The 19,836-nt window shown below is 33.9% G+C and overlaps 2 protein-coding genes and 1 long non-coding RNA gene across 11 annotated transcripts in view; 2 read left to right on the top strand and 1 right to left on the bottom strand.

Moving 5' to 3' along the window:
• The window catches only part of LOC122575724 (protein phosphatase PP2A 55 kDa regulatory subunit), a 42,888-nt gene extending 31,930 nt beyond the window's left edge, over window positions 1-10,958 (top strand). For 3 of the 5 annotated variants that reach the window (XM_043745068.1, XM_043745070.1, XM_043745069.1), the window contains exons 2-10: window positions 730-1,042; window positions 5,978-6,043; window positions 6,269-6,366; window positions 6,751-7,029; window positions 7,275-7,452; window positions 7,583-7,917; window positions 7,989-8,204; window positions 8,311-8,478; window positions 8,573-10,958. In XM_043745068.1, coding sequence (XP_043601003.1) covers window positions 958-1,042; window positions 5,978-6,043; window positions 6,269-6,366; window positions 6,751-7,029; window positions 7,275-7,452; window positions 7,583-7,917; window positions 7,989-8,204; window positions 8,311-8,463 — 1,410 coding nt within the window. In that variant the 5' untranslated portion in view covers window positions 730-957 and the 3' untranslated portion in view covers window positions 8,464-8,478; window positions 8,573-10,958. Of the gene's footprint in view, window positions 1-729; window positions 1,043-2,915; window positions 3,818-4,613; window positions 5,364-5,977; window positions 6,044-6,268; window positions 6,367-6,750; window positions 7,030-7,274; window positions 7,453-7,582; window positions 7,918-7,988; window positions 8,205-8,310; window positions 8,479-8,572 lie in introns of those variants that run through there. The other 2 variants (XM_043745073.1, XM_043745071.1) reach the window with 2 other exon arrangements.
• Window positions 10,959-13,421: 2,463 nt separating this feature from the next.
• Window positions 13,422-19,246, top strand: LOC122575718 (protein TRC8 homolog). Of its 5 annotated transcripts, none has more exons than XM_043745062.1 (5): window positions 13,422-14,541; window positions 14,952-15,012; window positions 15,103-15,496; window positions 16,014-16,381; window positions 16,658-19,246. In XM_043745062.1, exons 3-5 carry the CDS (start codon window positions 15,217-15,219, stop codon window positions 17,990-17,992), a joined length of 1,983 nt encoding a protein of 660 aa, XP_043600997.1. In that variant the 5' UTR covers window positions 13,422-14,541; window positions 14,952-15,012; window positions 15,103-15,216; the 3' UTR covers window positions 17,993-19,246. The 5 variants fall into 5 exon arrangements, with proteins under 5 accessions (XP_043600997.1, XP_043600994.1, XP_043600996.1 ...); XM_043745059.1 differs by having other exon boundaries at window positions 13,422-14,574; XM_043745061.1 differs by having other exon boundaries at window positions 13,422-14,574; window positions 14,786-15,012.
• LOC122575753 lies at window positions 17,217-19,835 on the bottom strand. Its single transcript, XR_006319527.1, has 3 exons — window positions 19,699-19,835; window positions 17,468-17,591; window positions 17,217-17,358 (listed from the first exon to the last, which is right to left on the bottom strand). It is a non-coding gene; the product is annotated as an uncharacterized LOC122575753 (long non-coding RNA).
• Between the last annotated feature and the right edge of the window lies 1 nt (window position 19,836).

Below are 19,836 nucleotides of genomic sequence, written 5' to 3'. Positions count from 1 at the left end.
AAATTTCCATCAGTGATAGTAAACATTGTTGAAACACGCTGATAGATACATCGAGAGAGTCGAAGTGCAGCTCCGTTAGTTCATTAATCCCATTAGAGAACGAAGTTGACGCTACATTTCACTCGTAACTTTTTTTTTTTTTAATGGATTTACGTTATTGAAATCTATCGGATGTACATTGCACTTGCGTAAACGAATGTCAAGAATCGGATCGATATACTTTTTCTTTATTATTTCTTCTTCCATCCAAGTGGTACAATTTTATGAAATCCAAAGAAAGTCAACTATTTTACATTACTATTCTCGGATCATAGAGATCGTTTTTGAACTTTCTATTTGTGTAATGAGTTTCTGTACTGTATCTGCTATTTGAATATATTTTCTATATTCTCTTTGATTCGTAATAACAAACTGCGATTTGCAATGTTAAGGATGAAGCGAAACAATCTGCCCTTAGCAAAGCAAACGAAGTAACTTTTAATGCCTGCATTAACACCGCATTTTAGGATTATACGTCACATTATTTCTCATCAACCAGCGCTCAGCCGTTTCCTACTGTGTTGCTAATTTACAAACAACGAAGATTCGATAAAAATAAATCCGACGATCTCCAATAGCGTGAATGGAAACTTGGCGATTGAAATTCGCTAATCTGATTAATCTAACAAATAACGTTACATAAATTTACACGAAAAAGTAATCGTTCGCGTGATCATTGTATTGTTCCAGTGACGTCTGAGGCAAAGTGGAGGTTGAGATTAGAAATAATAGCGTGGTTAACAGGTGGAAAAGAGTTGACGTTCGCGAAATACCACCACGCGTCACGCAGGGGTGGTGGGTCTATGGGGGGCACCGCCCCAGCGGCCCCCCGGCTCCAGTCCAAACGGAAACTGCCGGAACGGTGCTATCCTGGCAAGGTCCAAGACCGCTCCGCTTCCGGTACCACCGTCAAAACGGATGAAGAGCCCCTCCAACATCATGAGGCAGTCTAGCCTCACCAAGCTTGGCTCCATGATCAATACCGCTGTGAACAAGAGAGTCGGTGAGTTCTATCTTTTTCCGTTCTTTATTTTCCTTCTACATCACCCGCCCTTCTTCCCTTTCTTCTCTTCAGTACCACGCATTATTAACTCTCCGAGCCTTAAAATGTTTGTGTAATGGCTGGGAATAGTAATTTCTGTTCGAGCAGAGATAGGGGTAGAGCAGAGTGGAGAAACAAATTTTCCCGTCGCGACGTTTAAATAGGATTTTGAAATTTATCGAAATATTTAGAAATAAATAGATGCGTTTCCTAGACGCGCTGCATATAAGTTGCGATCGTAATTGAATTGCTTAGTATTTGGAGCTCGTTAATTTTCATAGAGATAAGTAGAATGGATAAGAACAAGATTCTATACGGTTCGTTATAATCGAAACATTGAGAGTAAAAGTGGAGTAAGCCATATTTTTTCTACGCGTGAGTTTATTAGATCAATGTATTCCAACCAAGCTCTATTAATCAAACGAAAATGGTGAAATTCATTTTTTCCAGATCAAATTCAGATAACATGGGGAAATTAGTTGCTGCACTGAATATCTTGCGCTCGTGTCTATTTTTGATAATCAGTTACTCAGTTAAATCAGTTACTTTGCTGAGTCCACATTTACTCTCAATGTCTCAATTATAAATTCAAGCGGGTGATTAACATTGAAAAAGTTAGAACTAAGAAGCTTCTAACACGCAGTTTGTTCGTTTCGACGAGTTTGTATTACGGACTCTTTTTCAAGAAAGCTCGTCGAATGCCTTTGGTAATACGATTGTTATGAGTGTTCGATCGTCGATAATTGTTTTCCATATACAAGTGTATCGATGTGAACCGATTCGAACACAGTTTACATTTAGCGGTCAGTTAGTAAACTCGATGTCACCTGATAATAACAATATGTTGTTTTCATCGCGATGAATATCGTTTGAGAAAACGGTTTGCAAGGATCGTCATAGAGAATGAATTTGCGAGATCATATCAGCGTCGGAAACTACAATATCGATTTCAAAAGAACCTTGGTCGAAGAAGCGATGCAAAGCATCGAGAATATCTTGAGGTGTGACGATTCCCTTGATGATAGTGAGTAGAACGAATATTTGTAACTAATATCTACAGTTACGGTTTTTGAAAACAGCACGTTGAACTGGTTGTTGGTGCAACACTCTGTTTTGGGGAATATCAAAAGAGTGAATGAATTTTGAACATTGTTGACCACACACACGATTCGATCGATTTTCCATAGATGTGGAAAAAATTCGTATATATAATACGTCCTATAAAAGGTACAACCATCTATACTGAATACGAGCGGATCTTCAACGCATTCGAGCGTAAACTTATCGCACAATCGAAGCTTATAAATTTCGTAAGAACAATGAGTGTCTGCTAGGTTTGAACAAATTTTATTTCAAACAAGGATAAAAAATAACGATTAGAAATAACGAATCACTTCGAACCGCTATATCGTTTTAACTTTAGGAATAATACAGAGAAAAAATGTTATTTTGTGTTAAAATTTAATCATTTTTTGATCATTTCAGTTAATATTTTCAAATGGAATAGTTTGGAATCGAATTATTATACAACTGTTATTGTTACAAATCAGTTTCAGTCGTTAATTAAAGTGATACTTTTATGGGATATTAAAAAAGTTTCGTTTCACGAGAACACGTGATGTCTACTTTTTCGAAAACACACTTACGCCTGATTCATAGCAAATATCGCGTCCAGGTAAACGTTGCAACGGCTCTACACGCTTGTTAGAGTTCATTACAGATTCATTAACATCCTCCCCCTAACACGTTCGACAACGAGAGTTTCGTGTGTCGTACGAGCTTATGCACTTTCGTACCAGTTCGAGACAGTCGTTTCACTTGCAAACGTTTGCGCCGTACGAAACGTTTATTTGTTTAATCTATTCGAGCCTCGGTTAATTGTTCGAACCAACGGATAGTATAAAAATTCGTTTATTGACACAGTGAATGAGAAAATAATTCGCGTGCTCCTAGTTTTTACACGTTCGTTTATTGATCGTGTAGTTGAATTTTTTAAATAAAAATTCATCGTACAACTCCTCTTGTGGCAAATACGTTGTGATTTGAATTTCAATTCTTTACTTTGAAGTACCGGTTCGAAACTACGCCCAAAGTTTCCTCTTGCTCGTCTGCGCTGCCACAATCTTCACTTTGAATTACAAATTTCTGTGAGCAAAGTGAAAAACATAGTACTTCATACGAGTTTAGTTTGTAAATTTAGAATATGCCGGGAAAACTAACGTCATTGTCCCTGCGATTAATATTTGCCAAACACTATTTATATTTTTTTAGTCAAATGATTAATTTTAAATTAACGAGCAAGAGGAAAGAAAACACTTATCGTGCTTCCAATGTGAAATATTAAAGTTGAAATGGTTGACGAACGATCCACTGCTGGGAAGAAGAGTATTAATATTCAAACCAGGACGGATGTTAGACCCATATCGAGAATGTATCGAAGAGATCTACTAAAGTAAATTGTAATCGATTCTGTGCTTTGGAACGCATTGAAAATGTATGACGCGCCTCGACTTTGAAAGCATATGATCCGAGTGTTTCAAGTTCTTCGAGTTTTTATTAGTGAAATCGAGAAGTAGCAAGGAAATCTTTCTATGTAGAAGCTTATTCTGGCTTTGCTAAAAATGGACTGGTCGATGTCAGATATTCGCTCAGCCAGGAATTTTGCACATTTATCCAGGGTTGTACCTATGTTTTTCTCTTTGGAAGAAGTGCATGAGAAACTATCAAAACTTCTAGGTAATTTTTTCTTAACTTCATCGTCGACATCGATTAGTAGTTTCTCTTAAATTAGACAATCTTAATTAATTATCTACGGATATACTTTTATGTATAATCTTTTTATCAAAGCTACTCCATTTTCTATTGCACTATGTGAAATGATCTATATCCTGACTTATGATCGAATAAAAATTTTACGATTTTATAAAAACAATCTTTATCAAAATTTCACAATTTTATGCCTTAATCAAATGCAGTTCTACGATACAATTACAGATAAACCTACAGTAATTGTATAATACGATGAATATTTTGTTAACAAAAATTGAATGTATTGATCCAAAGATATTAGAACATTCTTTCATTTTCTAGAGAAAGACAAACATGAACAAGGACCATTTTTGTTATGAGCCCCCTAAAATTAAAGAACATAGGGGAAAAACATGATAAGTTATATCTTTTGTCTTTTGTAGGACAGCAATTTTAAAATTTAAAATAGATTGTCAATTAATCCCATTTTAATCTTGGGATTAAACATAAATTTTTACCATCCCCCGGATTATTTAAAGAATATCGATTATCATAAAATTAGTTAAGCTTCCTGCTTTTATCTTCTATTTTTAGGAAATTTATGATTTGTTCCCTTTTCAAATATGTAATATTAAAGTATTATCTAGTATTTTAGCTACAAATTGGTATCAAGATCAACAAACTGTAACTTATCATGTAATTCCCAAGTGAACTTTGATTATTATTGGAAAAGTGAATCTTTAAGGGAATTTACAAAACTTAATTTAAATTTTGCGCGACACAGATGGCGCTGTTAGATCGGCGGCGTTCGGTGGTTTTCGTAGTGGTTCGTGTACAGTCGGTTTTCGCAATCAAGATGGCGATTACTGTCGGAATAGCGAAACCTGACTGTGGTGTGACGTCACGCCATAGTAGTGTTGTGCGGTTATGCGTTCGTGAATTCCGCCATTGAAAGCTAGTGATCGGATTCATATTAGTGACGGACTAGTAAGGACGAATATGTGACAGGGTAAAAAGGTTGGGCAGAGTGTGGTAAACAATCGTGAAGGTTTCCTGTTTCCTGATCGCCGGCGTGGCGCGCCGCGCGCGCGTATCTCTGGTCGAGTAGGCGGTATTGGACCTCGCACCGGGAGTGAGCTCGCGTGCGAACCTCTCTCTGGTCGCGTAGTGTCTCTAATTGCGAGATGGCCGGTAAGTAAGGCGTCGTGAGCACCGGTTTACTATGCGTGGTCGCTCTGTATTTCTACGACGCGTCGTGAACCGAACAGTGCGTCGCTCCTGCTGGCCGCCTCGCCGCGCCGCGGCAACCTGAACCTTGACCCAGATACTATCACGGGTTCACGGGTATATCCGCAGCGCTCGCAGTGCACGCAACGTTCTTCTTCGTCAATTCCGCATCCTCAAATATAATCACCCGTACCCACTCTCTGGATACTTGCTGTGCGCGGGGCCAAATGCGCCCGTCGCCGGCGACGGCAGCGGCGGCGGCGGTGGCGACTGCCTAGAAGCACGATGGATTGCGCCGAAACTTCAAGTAGGATTACTTTTACCTTTTTCCCCTCGACTTTTCTTTCATTTTTTTCTTGCTTCTCCTTTATTCACTTTACTTACGCATATTTTCTCGTTTGTCTCGTTTTTATTATAACTTATCTTTTTCACCCTACCTACACACGCTATCGCTTCAGTCATGTCCCTCCACGTTTATTTTATCACGTTTCACAGTCACAACTTTCTCGGTATTATTTTTTCTTACATTCTTTTCTCTTTCCTTATCCCCGGTATCCTTATCGATTTGCTCCACTTTTCTTGCTTTTACCCGATAATTCGATCAAATCTCGTGCGTATCGTAAGTGAAAGAAAAAACCGCGGACGTTTATAGAATATATATCTCTACGCGTCTTTTTACCACTGTGCATCTACCTGTTCTACGCTCGAAACGCATGATGTAATTCAAACGATAAGCATTATGGGATTTTTATCTATTTTGTAATACATTTTTTTATATGTGTATTACGTGTTCAACAATGAATACATTATGGTGTATTGAAAATCGGAATTTTGTATTGTATACTTGATAATTTTATTGTTATACTTCTGTTTTCAAGTAAATTTTTGTGTAACGACTTAACTTCTTTAATGTTGTTTTAGGTAATGGTGACATACAGTGGTGTTTTTCACAGGTGAAAGGAACATTAGAAGACGATGTCACTGAAGGTAAGTTCTAAATAGAAGTTGCACATATATTATGTGTGTATATTATCTCATCAATTTTCATTCAGTGATTGCACAAGTATGTTAATTTAGTAATAAAGTATTATGATGTATTCTTTTCTTCTTTCATCCATCTCTTCTTTTCTTTTTAAAATTACTTCTAAATAAATATTTTCTAAATATTCCAGAACATTTTAATGTAGTTATTTGTATTGTGTTCTGTTCTAGCTGATATAATCTCATGTGTTGAATTTAACCATGATGGCGATCTTCTTGCAACAGGAGATAAAGGTGGTCGGGTGGTTATTTTTCAGAGGGATCCTGTTGTAAGTTGAAGTATATTTGTAATAATATGAATCTTTTATATTTATAGAATTCTTATGTGCTATAAAATCTTTAAGCTTTCAATAAAGAAAGATTTGTCCTTTAAATAAAAATTATATTTATGTGTTAGTATTGGATTATTGCCAGATTGTTCTGTACAATATGTTACATTTTTCTATCTTTAGAAAATTTCTAAAGATAATCATTGAACGTACTGAGAGGAATAAATATCTCGAATACTTTATTTATGTTTTATGAAATTTTTTAAATAGTTTCATTGTCTGTAGAAAGAAGAAAGATTTAGAAAATTGATAGAAAAAAATAAAAAATATTTAGGATATTTTTTTAAGGCCATAAGATAATTAGAACATTGTATCTTTATTTAGAGTAAAAACAGTATACCCCGAAGAGGTGAATACAATGTATACAGCACCTTTCAAAGTCATGAACCTGAATTCGATTACCTGAAATCATTAGAGATAGAAGAAAAAATTAACAAAATTAGGTGGTTAAAAAGAAAAAATCCAGCACATTTTCTACTTTCCACAAATGATAAAACAATTAAATTGTGGAAAGTCAGTGAACGAGATAAAAGAGTAGAAGGCTATAATACAAAAGAAGAAAATGGTACAATTCGTGACCCCGCTTGTATCACTTCCTTGAGGGTGAGTATTGATGAGTTTTATTGAGATTATTGTGATATTATACGTATAATGTGGTAAATTCTAACTAACTCTTTACAGTTTTTCTTTCTAACTTCTAACTATATAAATATAATTTTCCCTATACTATTGTGTTTCTAACAAAAATATTTTCAAGAGAAGATCAAGGAGTTCAAATATGCACATAACATTATGAGGCTTGTGCATTTTGATTATCATATATTGAATACTTATGTATTTTGACCTAGGTACCAACTATAAAACCAATGGAGTTGATGGTAGAAGCATCCCCAAGGAGAATATTTGCCAATGCGCACACCTATCATATAAACAGTATAAGTGTTAACAGTGATCAGGAAACATACCTCAGTGCTGATGATCTTAGAATTAACCTTTGGCACCTTGAAATCACAGACCAGAGTTTTAGTATCCTTTTTTTTCTATGTCATTTAATATTTATTTTATTTTTGGTTTATAACTTCTGAATTATATTTATACATCTTGAATATAAATTTATTATAACAAAGTATATTGTTTTCTTAACAATGATACACAGATATAGTAGACATTAAGCCAACTAATATGGAGGAACTAACAGAAGTAATAACTGCCGCGGAATTTCACCCGGCAGAATGTAACGTCTTGGTGTATAGTAGTAGCAAAGGAACAATTAGACTCTGTGACATGAGATCTGCTGCGCTTTGTGACCAACATAGTAAGCTCTTTGAAGAACCAGAAGATCCAACAAACAGAAGTTTCTTCTCCGAAATAATTTCGAGTATAAGTGATGTGAAACTTAGTAATTCGGGAAGATATATGATCAGTAGAGACTACCTCAGTGTGAAAGTGTGGGATTTGCAAATGGAAACAAAACCCATTGAATGTTACCCTGTATGTAATAAAAGTCAGAATACAATTTTCATACATCTAGTACAAAATATTAATCGATTATATTATTATAGGTACATGAATACCTAAGATCAAAGTTATGTTCATTATATGAGAATGATTGTATCTTTGACAAATTCGAGTGTTGTTGGAGTGGTAATGATTCTGCTATTATGACAGGATCATACAATAATTTCTTCAGAGTATTCGATCGTACAAGTAAACGTGATCTCACATTGGAAGCAGCACGTGACATTGCCAAACCAAAAACACTTCTAAAACCACGTAAAGTAAGTATAAATTTTCAAAAACTATATAAAATATTTAATAAACTATTACTATTGTATTGTACTGTGTACTATTGTATTGTCCATAATATATATTATTTACTTAAAGGTTTGTACTGGTGGTAAACGTAAAAAGGATGAAATTAGCGTGGACTGCCTTGATTTCAATAAGAAGATACTACATACTGCTTGGCATCCATCTGAAAATGTAGTAGCTGTTGCTGCTACGAATAATCTCTTCCTATTTCAAGACAAACTCTAGCACATCTGTATGCAGGTATGTCTATTCAACGTTGTATCAGATTATAAATACAAACAAGAATATAAACTTTATTCACAATAATAAGAAAAATTGCTTTCCATGTTTTCAGATCATTCAACGGTACATATTGACGTGAGCAAGGCACGTTCAACTAAAAAATCCCAGTGGAACAAGGGATGTCTGAATTATACTGACGAAAGTCAACTATTAATATGTCAATGGTTGACTGACCGAAAAGTGGTGTACGTAGCGCCGTCCACACAGCTCACATATTCATACACACTATGTATACACACAAAGACATACAGAATTGCACGTAACACCTTGTCGCGCGTATATATGTATATAAATGCATGCAAGCAAAGACATATGCATAGCTCTCCAATTTATTGAATTCCGCTAGTTCAAATAAAATGCACGTGGAATCATTGCCCATTGACAAAGAAAAATGTACAGTTCAATCAATCAAGAGACTCGTGTTGGCGGTTATTATTTAAATATTTTAATAGAAGATTAATATATTCAGTTCGCTTGTATCATAGAAATTTTGATACCGTACAATTTAAAGTGCTTTTTAACATAGGTGATTTTTCTACGTATGGAATGGTATCTGTAAAAGAAACTGCATTAGTAGGATCAACTGCATAGAATTAAAAGTCGCTAGATACGATAATTGTGTTCTCGGTACATGTGTGTAGCATATAATACCTTTGCTTAATAAATTATTTGCCAACCAAAATGCCTAGACATGCAAAATTAAAAGTAGAGATGATTATATGTGCCAAGAGATGTGAGATTAATGTGTAGCTCGTTACTATTTTATTCTCAATCCAGTATTCTTTTTCATAACTTCTCGCGTAGTACAATTTTGTGTTTTCGGTAGATAGTTCATTTTCAAAATTAAATTTTTTTTGTGTCGAAAACTATCCTTTATATAACAAATTCGTTGCTGATTTTAAAGTAAAAATATTTTGATAACTATTAACAATTGCATTTAAAATATACCAGCAGTTACCATTAAGATGAAAGCCGAGCTTTCAATTATTTCAATTAGTCGTTTGTTGTCATACATAACTTAGTAAAAGATAATATTAAATAATAGGCCTATATCCTCGTGTCTTTATTTCTTAAATAAAATATATTATCAAATACCCTTATCATGGCATGTTAAAAAACAAATATTCGCCGATACGAGTCAAAATATGAGAAAACAAGACAAATTCACCTTTCAGTGAAACTTTGAAGAAAAATGAACATCAATGCATTGCATACTTTAAACAGTAAAGAGTATGAGTGTAAAGCACCATTCGTTAGTTGCCGCTTTCTAATAATAAGAAAAAGAAAGGACTCAGTCAAGAAATATAAGGAACTTACGATAACTGTAAGTGGAATACAGGTTTTCTAATTTTTCTTATTGACAACTTATTAACACTTATACTCTTACACATATAAGCAGCGATTTCGTACACGAATTAAAATAAAACTAAAAAGTGCATTTGACGATGGTAAGCTGCGCTTGCAGAGTTTATATGTATAAATTAAATATGTGCTGAGTAAAATATATTAGCGGAATATAACGTTAACATTGTGGAATTTATAGAGACGAAATTCGAACGAAACCACGCGTGATTGAAACATACGCGCGGATTATCGATTGCGATCAAGGTGAATAAAATTGAAACATTTTTATCAATGGAAAAAATTCGATAGCGAAAATTATCTTTAACGAGACATACCTTACATTGGTGACTTAAATTGTACATGATTGAGAATTAGAGTTAATAATTTTCACGTGTATAAATAACAATTCTTGAGTCATAGGCAAATAAACGACTTTCGAGGTTTCCTAACCATATAAGCAATCATATAATTTTATATATAAAAAAAAAAAAAACAAATATATGATCGCTGTGCGGAAATGATTACAGGAGATTCACTTTAACACGTGAATCATCCTTAATTTTTATTTAATTCTCCGAAAGATCTGCTATATGGCCAAAAATAGACACGCGTGATATAAAAAAAAAACTATTTTAAATTAAGTGCTTTGAATGGTTTAAACTAATCACATTCTTATTCAAATGATGTAATATTTAAGCATTAAGTTTTAGGTACTGGAAATTCTTGATTAGCTATTTTCTGAGTTAGACTTCAAAGTTCAACTTAATTAAAAAAAGAAATATTACATATTATTACGTTTCTTGCAACATAGCTTTCATACAACTTATCTTATTAAAAAATAAGAAGATGGTAAAAAATGCATTTGATATGGTACAGCTTAAGAAATTTAGTTGTGTTACTCCCATGTTAACGAGAAAGAAAAAAAGAAAAACCATCTTCAAATAATCACGTGCAGACACAATGCATGAAACGTAATAACTGTGTACCAATCCAGGGTTATTACTCAGTATCTTTGTAACGCGATATTTAGGCAGTTGTGTACTCACAGAGATAGGAGGTGAAAAGACGCACGAATAAAAAATGCAAAATCATAATCGATAAGTTGTAATCATAATTTGTTTTCAAAAGTAATACGCGATGGAACCGTGAAATTCGTTCTATACTCGAACAAAACGTAGACGTATTTTTACAATTAAGTAATATTAATATTATTACTGCTATTATTATTATAATTATAGTTATTATTATTATTATTATTGATATTATTATAGGGACTCTGCGTAACTTGTTTGTTTTGTTAACTGTTATGCAGGTTTAGTCACGGTGATGACGACTTGATCTGTTCGGTTAGCTAGATAGCATGATGATGTAATTGATTGCGAATTAAATGATCGTGTTGAGATACCGGAATAGAACCATACTTGTTCGCGCAGTAAACAATTTTACGGAAAAACCGTTATATTCCGAAACACTCCAAGTATGCAACGAAGAGCCCGGGGCTCCCGTTAGATCTTTTAATCTTCGTAAAATCCGATTGCTAACGGGATCAATGAATATGAGACTAATGAAATATAATAAATTATGAAAAAACAACAATGGATCCGATTGATTGAAACTAACTTAGGTATAAAATTAATTTAAAAGGAAATGCAATTTGTATCCGCTTGCTTGATGCGAGGAGATGAGATTTAGATCTCGTATGTATGGATCCCTTCGAGAAAGACATTTTGAATATTTAAAAACATGCCTTACAACTGGTCGTATCATCGCTGCATCCGTGCATCGGACAATCTGAATCGACGTAAAGGACGTAAAGAAGTACACTGAGCAGAGTAGAATTTTGGCACGCAGGACCTGTCTCGTTGTGATATAATAAACGTCATTGTATTACTAGCCGAATGTTGAAGCTCTATTTTTATTAAAGTACCATGTATTATTAGTCCATACTTAGCGTTTTTATAGCGAATACGTAAAAGTCTTTTTACCTGTCTTGCGTGAGGTACGATGAAGCGAAACTACAATAGCGGGACTCGTAATGTTTCAATGTTGGTTTCTATACAATTTTTCGTAACGTCGATCGACTATATGTAACTTGTCGCGTGAAATATACTTTCTCCGGTTATTAATTCCATAATTTATTTCTTCTCGCTAATGCACGCAATTAGGTAAAAAGAACGATTATGGTATCCATTGTCGAGTTAAGAAGAATCGTGCCATAGAATGTTATGCGTAAAGAATACTGTCATTTTTACTGTTTATCTTACATTGTACACTTCATCATCCTTTCAGCGGACGAAATTGCGGATAATACAGTCGAATTCTTTTCGGGATTCAAAATTACTTAACGTCTGTTTGCACGGTACAGATTTTTACGAGAATTTTACGCTATGAAAAAAATGTAAAAGATCATGGAATGAAGATGTAATTGAAAGAAAGCGTAAGGCATATATATTAGGTAGTCTTGAGAAGAATGATGTAAAGCATAAATGAGAATAATGAGCAAAACTACGTCGAAATCGAGTAACAATAATTTTCACTCCTGATTTTGACTCTATACCATTCAACCTGATCGTAATTGCTTCTGAAAAAAAATGCTCGGACGGATCTCAAAAATGTTCGATTACCCATCACCAATATTCAAATATCTTTGAGATCGTCGAGTTTATTTTGTACTGTATAATGTGCCTCAAAATATGCCCAGCGTTACTAAAAGCGAGTGGCAGTTCAAATTCGAGATAGCGATTGATTTGTTTGCAGAAAAAAAAAAGAGAGAAAGGAACAATAAAAAGAAGTAGAATTGAATTAAATGCTGCGAGCGCAAACATTGTCAATGAGATTTATCGTAAGTGATTAGAACGGTGTCGTAGTAAAGAAGAGACGAAGAAGACGCGGATTTATAAGAAGAGATCACAAATGAAAAAAGACACTTTGTTTTAGAATTTAGCATTACGGTAGTATATGCAAGCGCATTAAGATTCGACTAATTCAAAGAAACGAATGAACATTGCGCCGAGATATAGATAAGTTACATGGTAGCTAGTTTTGAACGGATGACAGTATGAATATTCTGTACTCTGCACGTATGTGTCGTTGCATGCCTGTATAGAGACAGAGGGAGATCAAAGATATAATCATTTATTTATCTTATTTCGGGAAGAAATGACATATGCATTTAAACATCGAATATATCAGGTGTGTACATGAAAAAATACAAAACTAAACATTTTAGTCTAATCTTAGTCTAATTTTAGTTTAATCTTAGTGTTACGGTATAAATTTTTAGACTTTCTTCAAAGTCTAGTATTTTCTCGCGGTGTTTTTATTGTATTCTTTCTTCTTTTTTCTTTTTCAGGAAAATGAGTTTTACATGTGAAACAGTATATAATGCCTGAGAGAAATATATTCGATGTTGCTAGAAATGTATTCCCATTATTTTCATCCGAGATCAGTATGCTTCCAGAATCAATTGAAATTTGATTTCAATCTATTCCTACTCCTCCCCTTCTTTCATTATCAGTGAAGCATCATTAAAGTTAGTATCTTTTATTCTTGCGGGCGAATGATAAAGAGTACATGATACTATTAACAATAAAATTATGAATTTGCATAATAAAATTATCAATATTGAATCTACAATTATAAATATATATATACTTTTTTTTTCTAATGCATGTACGTTGTATATTAAGTCGCTGTCGTTTCCATCAAGTTCCCTGAATCATGTCGTTTTTTATTGAACTTTATAACGTCCGTATCTTGTTTCTATTTTTAAAGAAATCAAAGATAATGAACGTTAACGAAATTTATTTTTGCATTGCATGCTGTATGAATTTAAAAAAGGCAATACAATTAAAGATGCCGTTAACGATATTTTTGTCGTATATGCAGGACATGTTTTAATCTAGGTTTCCAAATTTCAAAATTTCAAAGTTTTTCATTTTTCCGATAAATTAAGATTCGATTGAGTACTAACGTTTTATATCGAAGGATTAGAAGCTCTACTTGAAACAAAATTTTGTTTAACAGTTGAAGAAATAGCAGAAAGACTAAGCAGTAGCAATAACATAGCGCTGCGCATAGACATTTAAGTGCTAAAGAGCGACGCAATTTATGGGATGATATGTAGCACGTGATTTGGTAGATTAACTTTTGAATGAACATTATAGTCTTGCACGTATCGTTTACTTTACTTCATAGCCTATCTCGGGAATAATATCTCGGGAATATAATATTACGCGCAATAATGAACTTGAAATGATTATAATTTTCTAAGAAATGTTATGACTTCATTTTGTAAATCCTTCAATGATCATACTTTTTATTATTTTAAGGTGTTGACAGTATAACGTATATCTGTATGATGATGTGTCTTTAATTGCTGAAGCCAAATATTCGCGATACGTATATTTAATGATACATGATAATAATAAATTTATAACGTATTTTCAGACCACATTAAACGTAAACATACACACAGTATGTACATACGTATATAGAAAAAGCAATATAGCGCCATCTGATCAAATCGTTCAAATTCTTTGTGCATGTTTCTTTGTAACCTTTAAAGTATATGCGACAGCGTTTTATGTTGAGGAAAATTACGCGTATTTTAAAAACGTAGTTTAGCCTAAATCCCGTCGCTGTCAGATTTACGTGTTTTGGTTGTTGTCGACGCGGGTGAGCAACATAAATTAAGAATTACGAATAGAAGTGAGTAGGAAGAAAAACATCTTTGACAGAAATTCGAAAACCGAAAATTTGCGTATGTTTGTCTGCTGTTACGATATTCTCGCACGATGGTAAAATCCTATTTGTAATATCTGCAAAACGATTTAGTTTCATTTTATAACCAACAATTTTGGAAAAAGAATAGCCGACAAATTTTTTATTATTTAACCTCCGTTATATGATATTAAAACAGGATCGAGTTCGATACATTGATTCTATAAAAGTTTGAATTTCTGCTACATCTTCGGTATCTAAATCATTCTTTCGTTATTTTCCTTCGTTGATTACTGGCTAATTATAATTCACAATACTTGAACCATCTCGGCTTCGTCGATTTTTGATGACAAAAATTATTCCAGTTATTCGCTAAGACAAGTGTGTTTCGAGAATATGATAACCACAAACTTTATAATTCTGGAGGTAAGCTTACGTGTAATTTAGCGTTAATTGCTTATTGAACACACCAAAACATATTAATTTATTTTTAACATTTTGACATTTTGAATTTAGGTATTGAGCCAACTAAATTAAATAGAATTGCATTGGGAAAATTGTTTTTGCACTTCTTAAGAACAAAATATCATCTTTGAAATCTGTATTACAAAAGCAGAAACTTGAGAAACAATGGATACATCTATACGAGAGAAGTTGCACAGCTTTGTGGATGTTATAATTAGAGTTCCACCTTTATTTATCATAGATGAACTACTTAGAATTGGACTTGGATTATCTAGCGACAATGTTGTGCTACATAGTAGTGAACGTGATTTTAAAATATCAAAAGTATCAGACAGCATTGTGGATTCGATATTATCTACTTCGTTTCTAGATTCATTTGGTTTTGAATACTTTGCTTACAATATGCATTTCATAATTATATTAAAATTTCTATGCTGCTGTTTAGGTAAGATATTTACACTACATATGATTTCTATATTTAATTATTAGTAATTTTAATATATTTTTCTGTATGTGTATTTGTTAAAACAAAGTAAAGTATTTAAGATGAAAGCAAAGTATTTGTAAAATTAGTTAAATTAGACTTACTATCTTATATAGATTATAGACTTTCTTCGATGTTATGCATTTCATTTGTGTAACATTTCCTGATTTTATAGTTGTTTATTAGTCAGAAATTGATTGCAGTTGTCTATTAGCCAGAATATAGTTGAAAAGTAGTGTTTTTTGGTAGATAACCTTAAAGCAATGTAGATTATTAGGAGTGTTAAAATGACATATCGATATTCAAAGTAGCAAGGTTAATTCTTGTGGGTCATTGCATTTGTAAAAAGGAGCAAACTTTATACAATTGATGAAGCATTCATGAATCAATACAAACAGAACTAATGATTATTTACATTTTTACTGGAATCAAAATAAAATAAAAATCAATGGTTGACTGTCAAATATTTACTTTTCAGGATATATTACTGCAATATGTATATTTATGTTGTGGACAAAACATCTTATCATTGTATACCTATACTTAATATCAGTAGGAGCAATATTTATATCCTATTGGTCAAATATTAGTACAATGAAAGCTATCATTACATATGTGAGCACACATGAATCAACAACTAGCATACTTGATGATATTTTGTATCTTAACTTGAAATACGTTTTAAATGAAGGACCAGGCTTCCTGATAATCCAGAATTATGTATTACAATGCTTATTAGCTAGTATTTTTTGTTATATTCATCTTGCACCAAAACACCCAGCTCTGCAAAAATGTCTTGTACTGAGTTTTATGGCACCGTCGATTTTGGGCATTTGTCCGCTCCCGGTAAGTTGAATTTAATGTATTTCGATTTAATTTAAATTGTTAATGTATTTTGACGTACTTGGATTTAAAACAATTGCATGTTTTAACATTTTGAAAATAGATTTTTTGCATATGCGTATGTACAGAGTACTTTGATTAACAATAAATTTCTTACAATTTATGTAATAATATGTTACATTATATTTCTCATAGTTTATATTCAGATATCATAAAACATAAATATTCCATTTTTACATTTATATGCACGTTATCGAATATACGTACATGTTTTTTCAGACGCAAGTGCTCCATCATCTACCAGTGTTCGCAACACTTCTTCCGTTAGCTGTATGTAAATTTGTCATTTGGTTTAACGGCGTCACCATGATAAACATAATTTATATGGGTTATCAATATGCCCGTAATTTCATAAGCAACTATGGTCTGTCCGCGCTCGCCGAAACCGAATGGATTCGATTGAACATTCCGTGTGTGTTACGCATGTTTTGGATGTTACGCGTGGGAGGACAAATGTTTCAAATCCTTGGAAATCATTATGGCGAAGAGACGTTCACCTACTACATAATGCTTAGAAGTTTATTAGTCAATGGCTGTGAGACTTTGACGGCAGTCTTAGGAATGACTAGCATAATTTCGTTTATTTGTGATTACATCGGTTGTTTCTTTCAATGGGTGCTACTTACGGAAGACGAAGAGGAGAAGAGTATCGGTACCGTATCCGCGATTTTATTTTACGTGCTCGCCCTGCAAACTGGACTAACGAGTTTGGACAGAGAGAAACGTTTGGTCAGACTGTGCCGTAATTTTTGTTTATTGTTTACGGCGGTTCTACATTTCGTGCACAACATCGTCAATCCGTTGTTGATGTCGCTCAGCGCCTCACATAATCCAGCGCTTCATCGACACATTCGCGCTCTGGCAGTTTGTGCATTTTTAATACTGTTCCCAGTATCATTGCTGGTATTCCTTTGGTCGCACTATACCGTAAGCACTTGGTTACTGGCAGTATCGGTGTTTAGTATCGAAGTAATAGTAAAAGTGTTGGTTTCACTTGCGATCTATTCGCTCTTCCTGATCGATGCTTACCGTAGCGTGTTCTGGGAGCAACTCGACGACTGTGTATATATAATACGATCTTTCGGTAACACCATCGAATTCGCATTCGGTATTGTCCTATTCTTCAACGGCTTTTGGATTTTAGTGTTTGAATCTGGTGGAGCAATTCGTGCCATCATGATATGCATTCATGCCTACTTTAATATATGGTGTGAGGCGAAAGCCGGATGGAGTGTGTTCATGAAGCGTCGATCAGCTGTTAATAAGATTAATTCCCTTCCGGAAGCAAAGGCGGAACAGCTTCGAGTGTTGGATGATGTGTGTGCTATTTGCTATCAGGAAATGCAAAGTGCCAAGATCACGCGCTGTAATCACTACTTTCACAGTGTTTGTTTACGAAAGTGGCTGTACGTCCAGGACCGCTGTCCACTTTGCCACGATGTATTGTACAAAATCGAGAACTCGCAGAACGATAAAGGTAACGAGGCAAACGCTGGTGATCAAGGAGCGCAAGCGAACGCTGGAGACGTCTTCGAAGTAAACGAAGACAGGTGAAAAGACGCATAGCTCTAACGCATGCTGATAAACTGTTATGAATCTCAAATTTAAAATCGTAAGATATCGATCTCTGAAAAATCTTGCCTAAAAAAATTTCGTTTCTTGAAAGTTGCTCAAATTGCAAAACTCTCGTACGAGATACTTTAAACGTTTCTCGACAAAGATATAATTTGCCGGAGATAATAAAAAATTTTACCGCGAAAAGAGCTCTAAACTATATTATTTTGCGAGCTCTGATTCGTTATCATTACGTTTAGCTTAGAACGATGAATATTCGCGCGTAAGCAACTTGCTTTTATACTTTTTGAGCATAAGCTATGTTCAAGCTTCCGTACACTTGTTCTGCTTACTCTTCCATTTTATAAGATTCTACTACTTTCGACGACCATCGACAGATTCCGTTGATTCAAATTAAAAAGCTCGTATCGCTTGTCCATTAGAATAAACGTTCCTAGATACGATCCAACCGAATTACCATGTATTTTATTCAGTATGTAAAATACTTTACTTCAAGGCTCTGTTGTCGAATGAGAGATGATAACACGATCATCGGAAATCCTTGTAGATATACTTATATATATATATATATATACAGCACATATGTATATATACACATATGTATACATATGTTGATATATATTGACAAATACATTGATATATATATATATATATGTGCATGGAATAAATATATATGTATCTATATCTACAATGATATATATATATGTATACTTATATAAGTACGCGAGATTCCAGATATAAGTTAAACGTACAAGAATCGCTACTCAGCCCATTTCTTATGGTTTCACGTTGATGGGATTACGAGATTAACGATTCTTAACATTTTTCGAAGTCGATAGAGGAAAACAATACAACTCTATTCTTTGTAGAACCGTATTAGTCGCAGAAATTAATTTCGGTATGAAATTTACATGTGACAGTTATATATAATATGTGATTTTCTATTTTAAACGCGCGCATTTTACTTCTTCCGAAAAAGAACAATCACTTTGGTGAAGGAAGCAGGGGGTCTTTTTTTCTTTCCATTTTAATTATTTTCTCTGTCGTTTCGATTGAAATTCACAAGCCTCTGTGATAGTTAGATAACGATTAGGTAAAGTTAGATAAAAAAAATTATAAGTTTTTTAATTTATTGCAACAAAGCATTATTTACTTACTATACGATTTAATAATGATCATATGAAGTTTTGTTTGTAAGATCAGAATATGTCTAATAAATGTTATATTTTTAAAGCGTCATCGTCCCTTCAATGCCCCGTTGATGTGTATATCGTTTATATCGTCGCTTTGCGGCGGTTCACCTTGTAAATTATTCTCCGTGCGTCCGTAAAATTAGAGCGATTCTAATGCGAATGATGTAACTAGGCGAAGGTCGCGTTATCATATGTAGCTACCGATCCTGCCAATTTCAGATTTCCTATAATTGCGCTGGATCTCCTAACTTAATCGCAAATGAAACAAGCATCAAAAGATTTCGTATACAGAATATCTAATTTTTGTAATTTATGGCGATGATACCGATGACATCGACGATCAGATGTAAGAACATTTTGAAGAAACGAACGATAAAAATGAAACGAGTAAGATAAATGCAGGAGAGGAATGCAAGATGTTAAATCGAAGAGAATTTTCCTTTACTTGCTGTTTTCGATTACGACTGCAGTTAGTGGCAAGTATTTACTTACTTTCCCAACCTATGTTCCCCACTCTTCTCCTCAACTTTTTCACGTTGCAGTTGCAGACCGTTGCTTGATCTCCGAAAGTCCGCTACTTGATCTCAGTCTGGTGCGCACCGTCGATGAGCGAGGGTGTTACTCATTCCC

Source organism: Bombus pyrosoma, linkage group LG15 (assembly GCF_014825855.1).
Source record: "Bombus pyrosoma isolate SC7728 linkage group LG15, ASM1482585v1, whole genome shotgun sequence".
Classification (NCBI taxonomy): Eukaryota; Metazoa; Arthropoda; class Insecta; order Hymenoptera; family Apidae; genus Bombus; species Bombus pyrosoma.
Note: the sequence above shows the minus strand (reverse complement) of the source record. Positions and strands in the feature narration are given on the sequence as shown.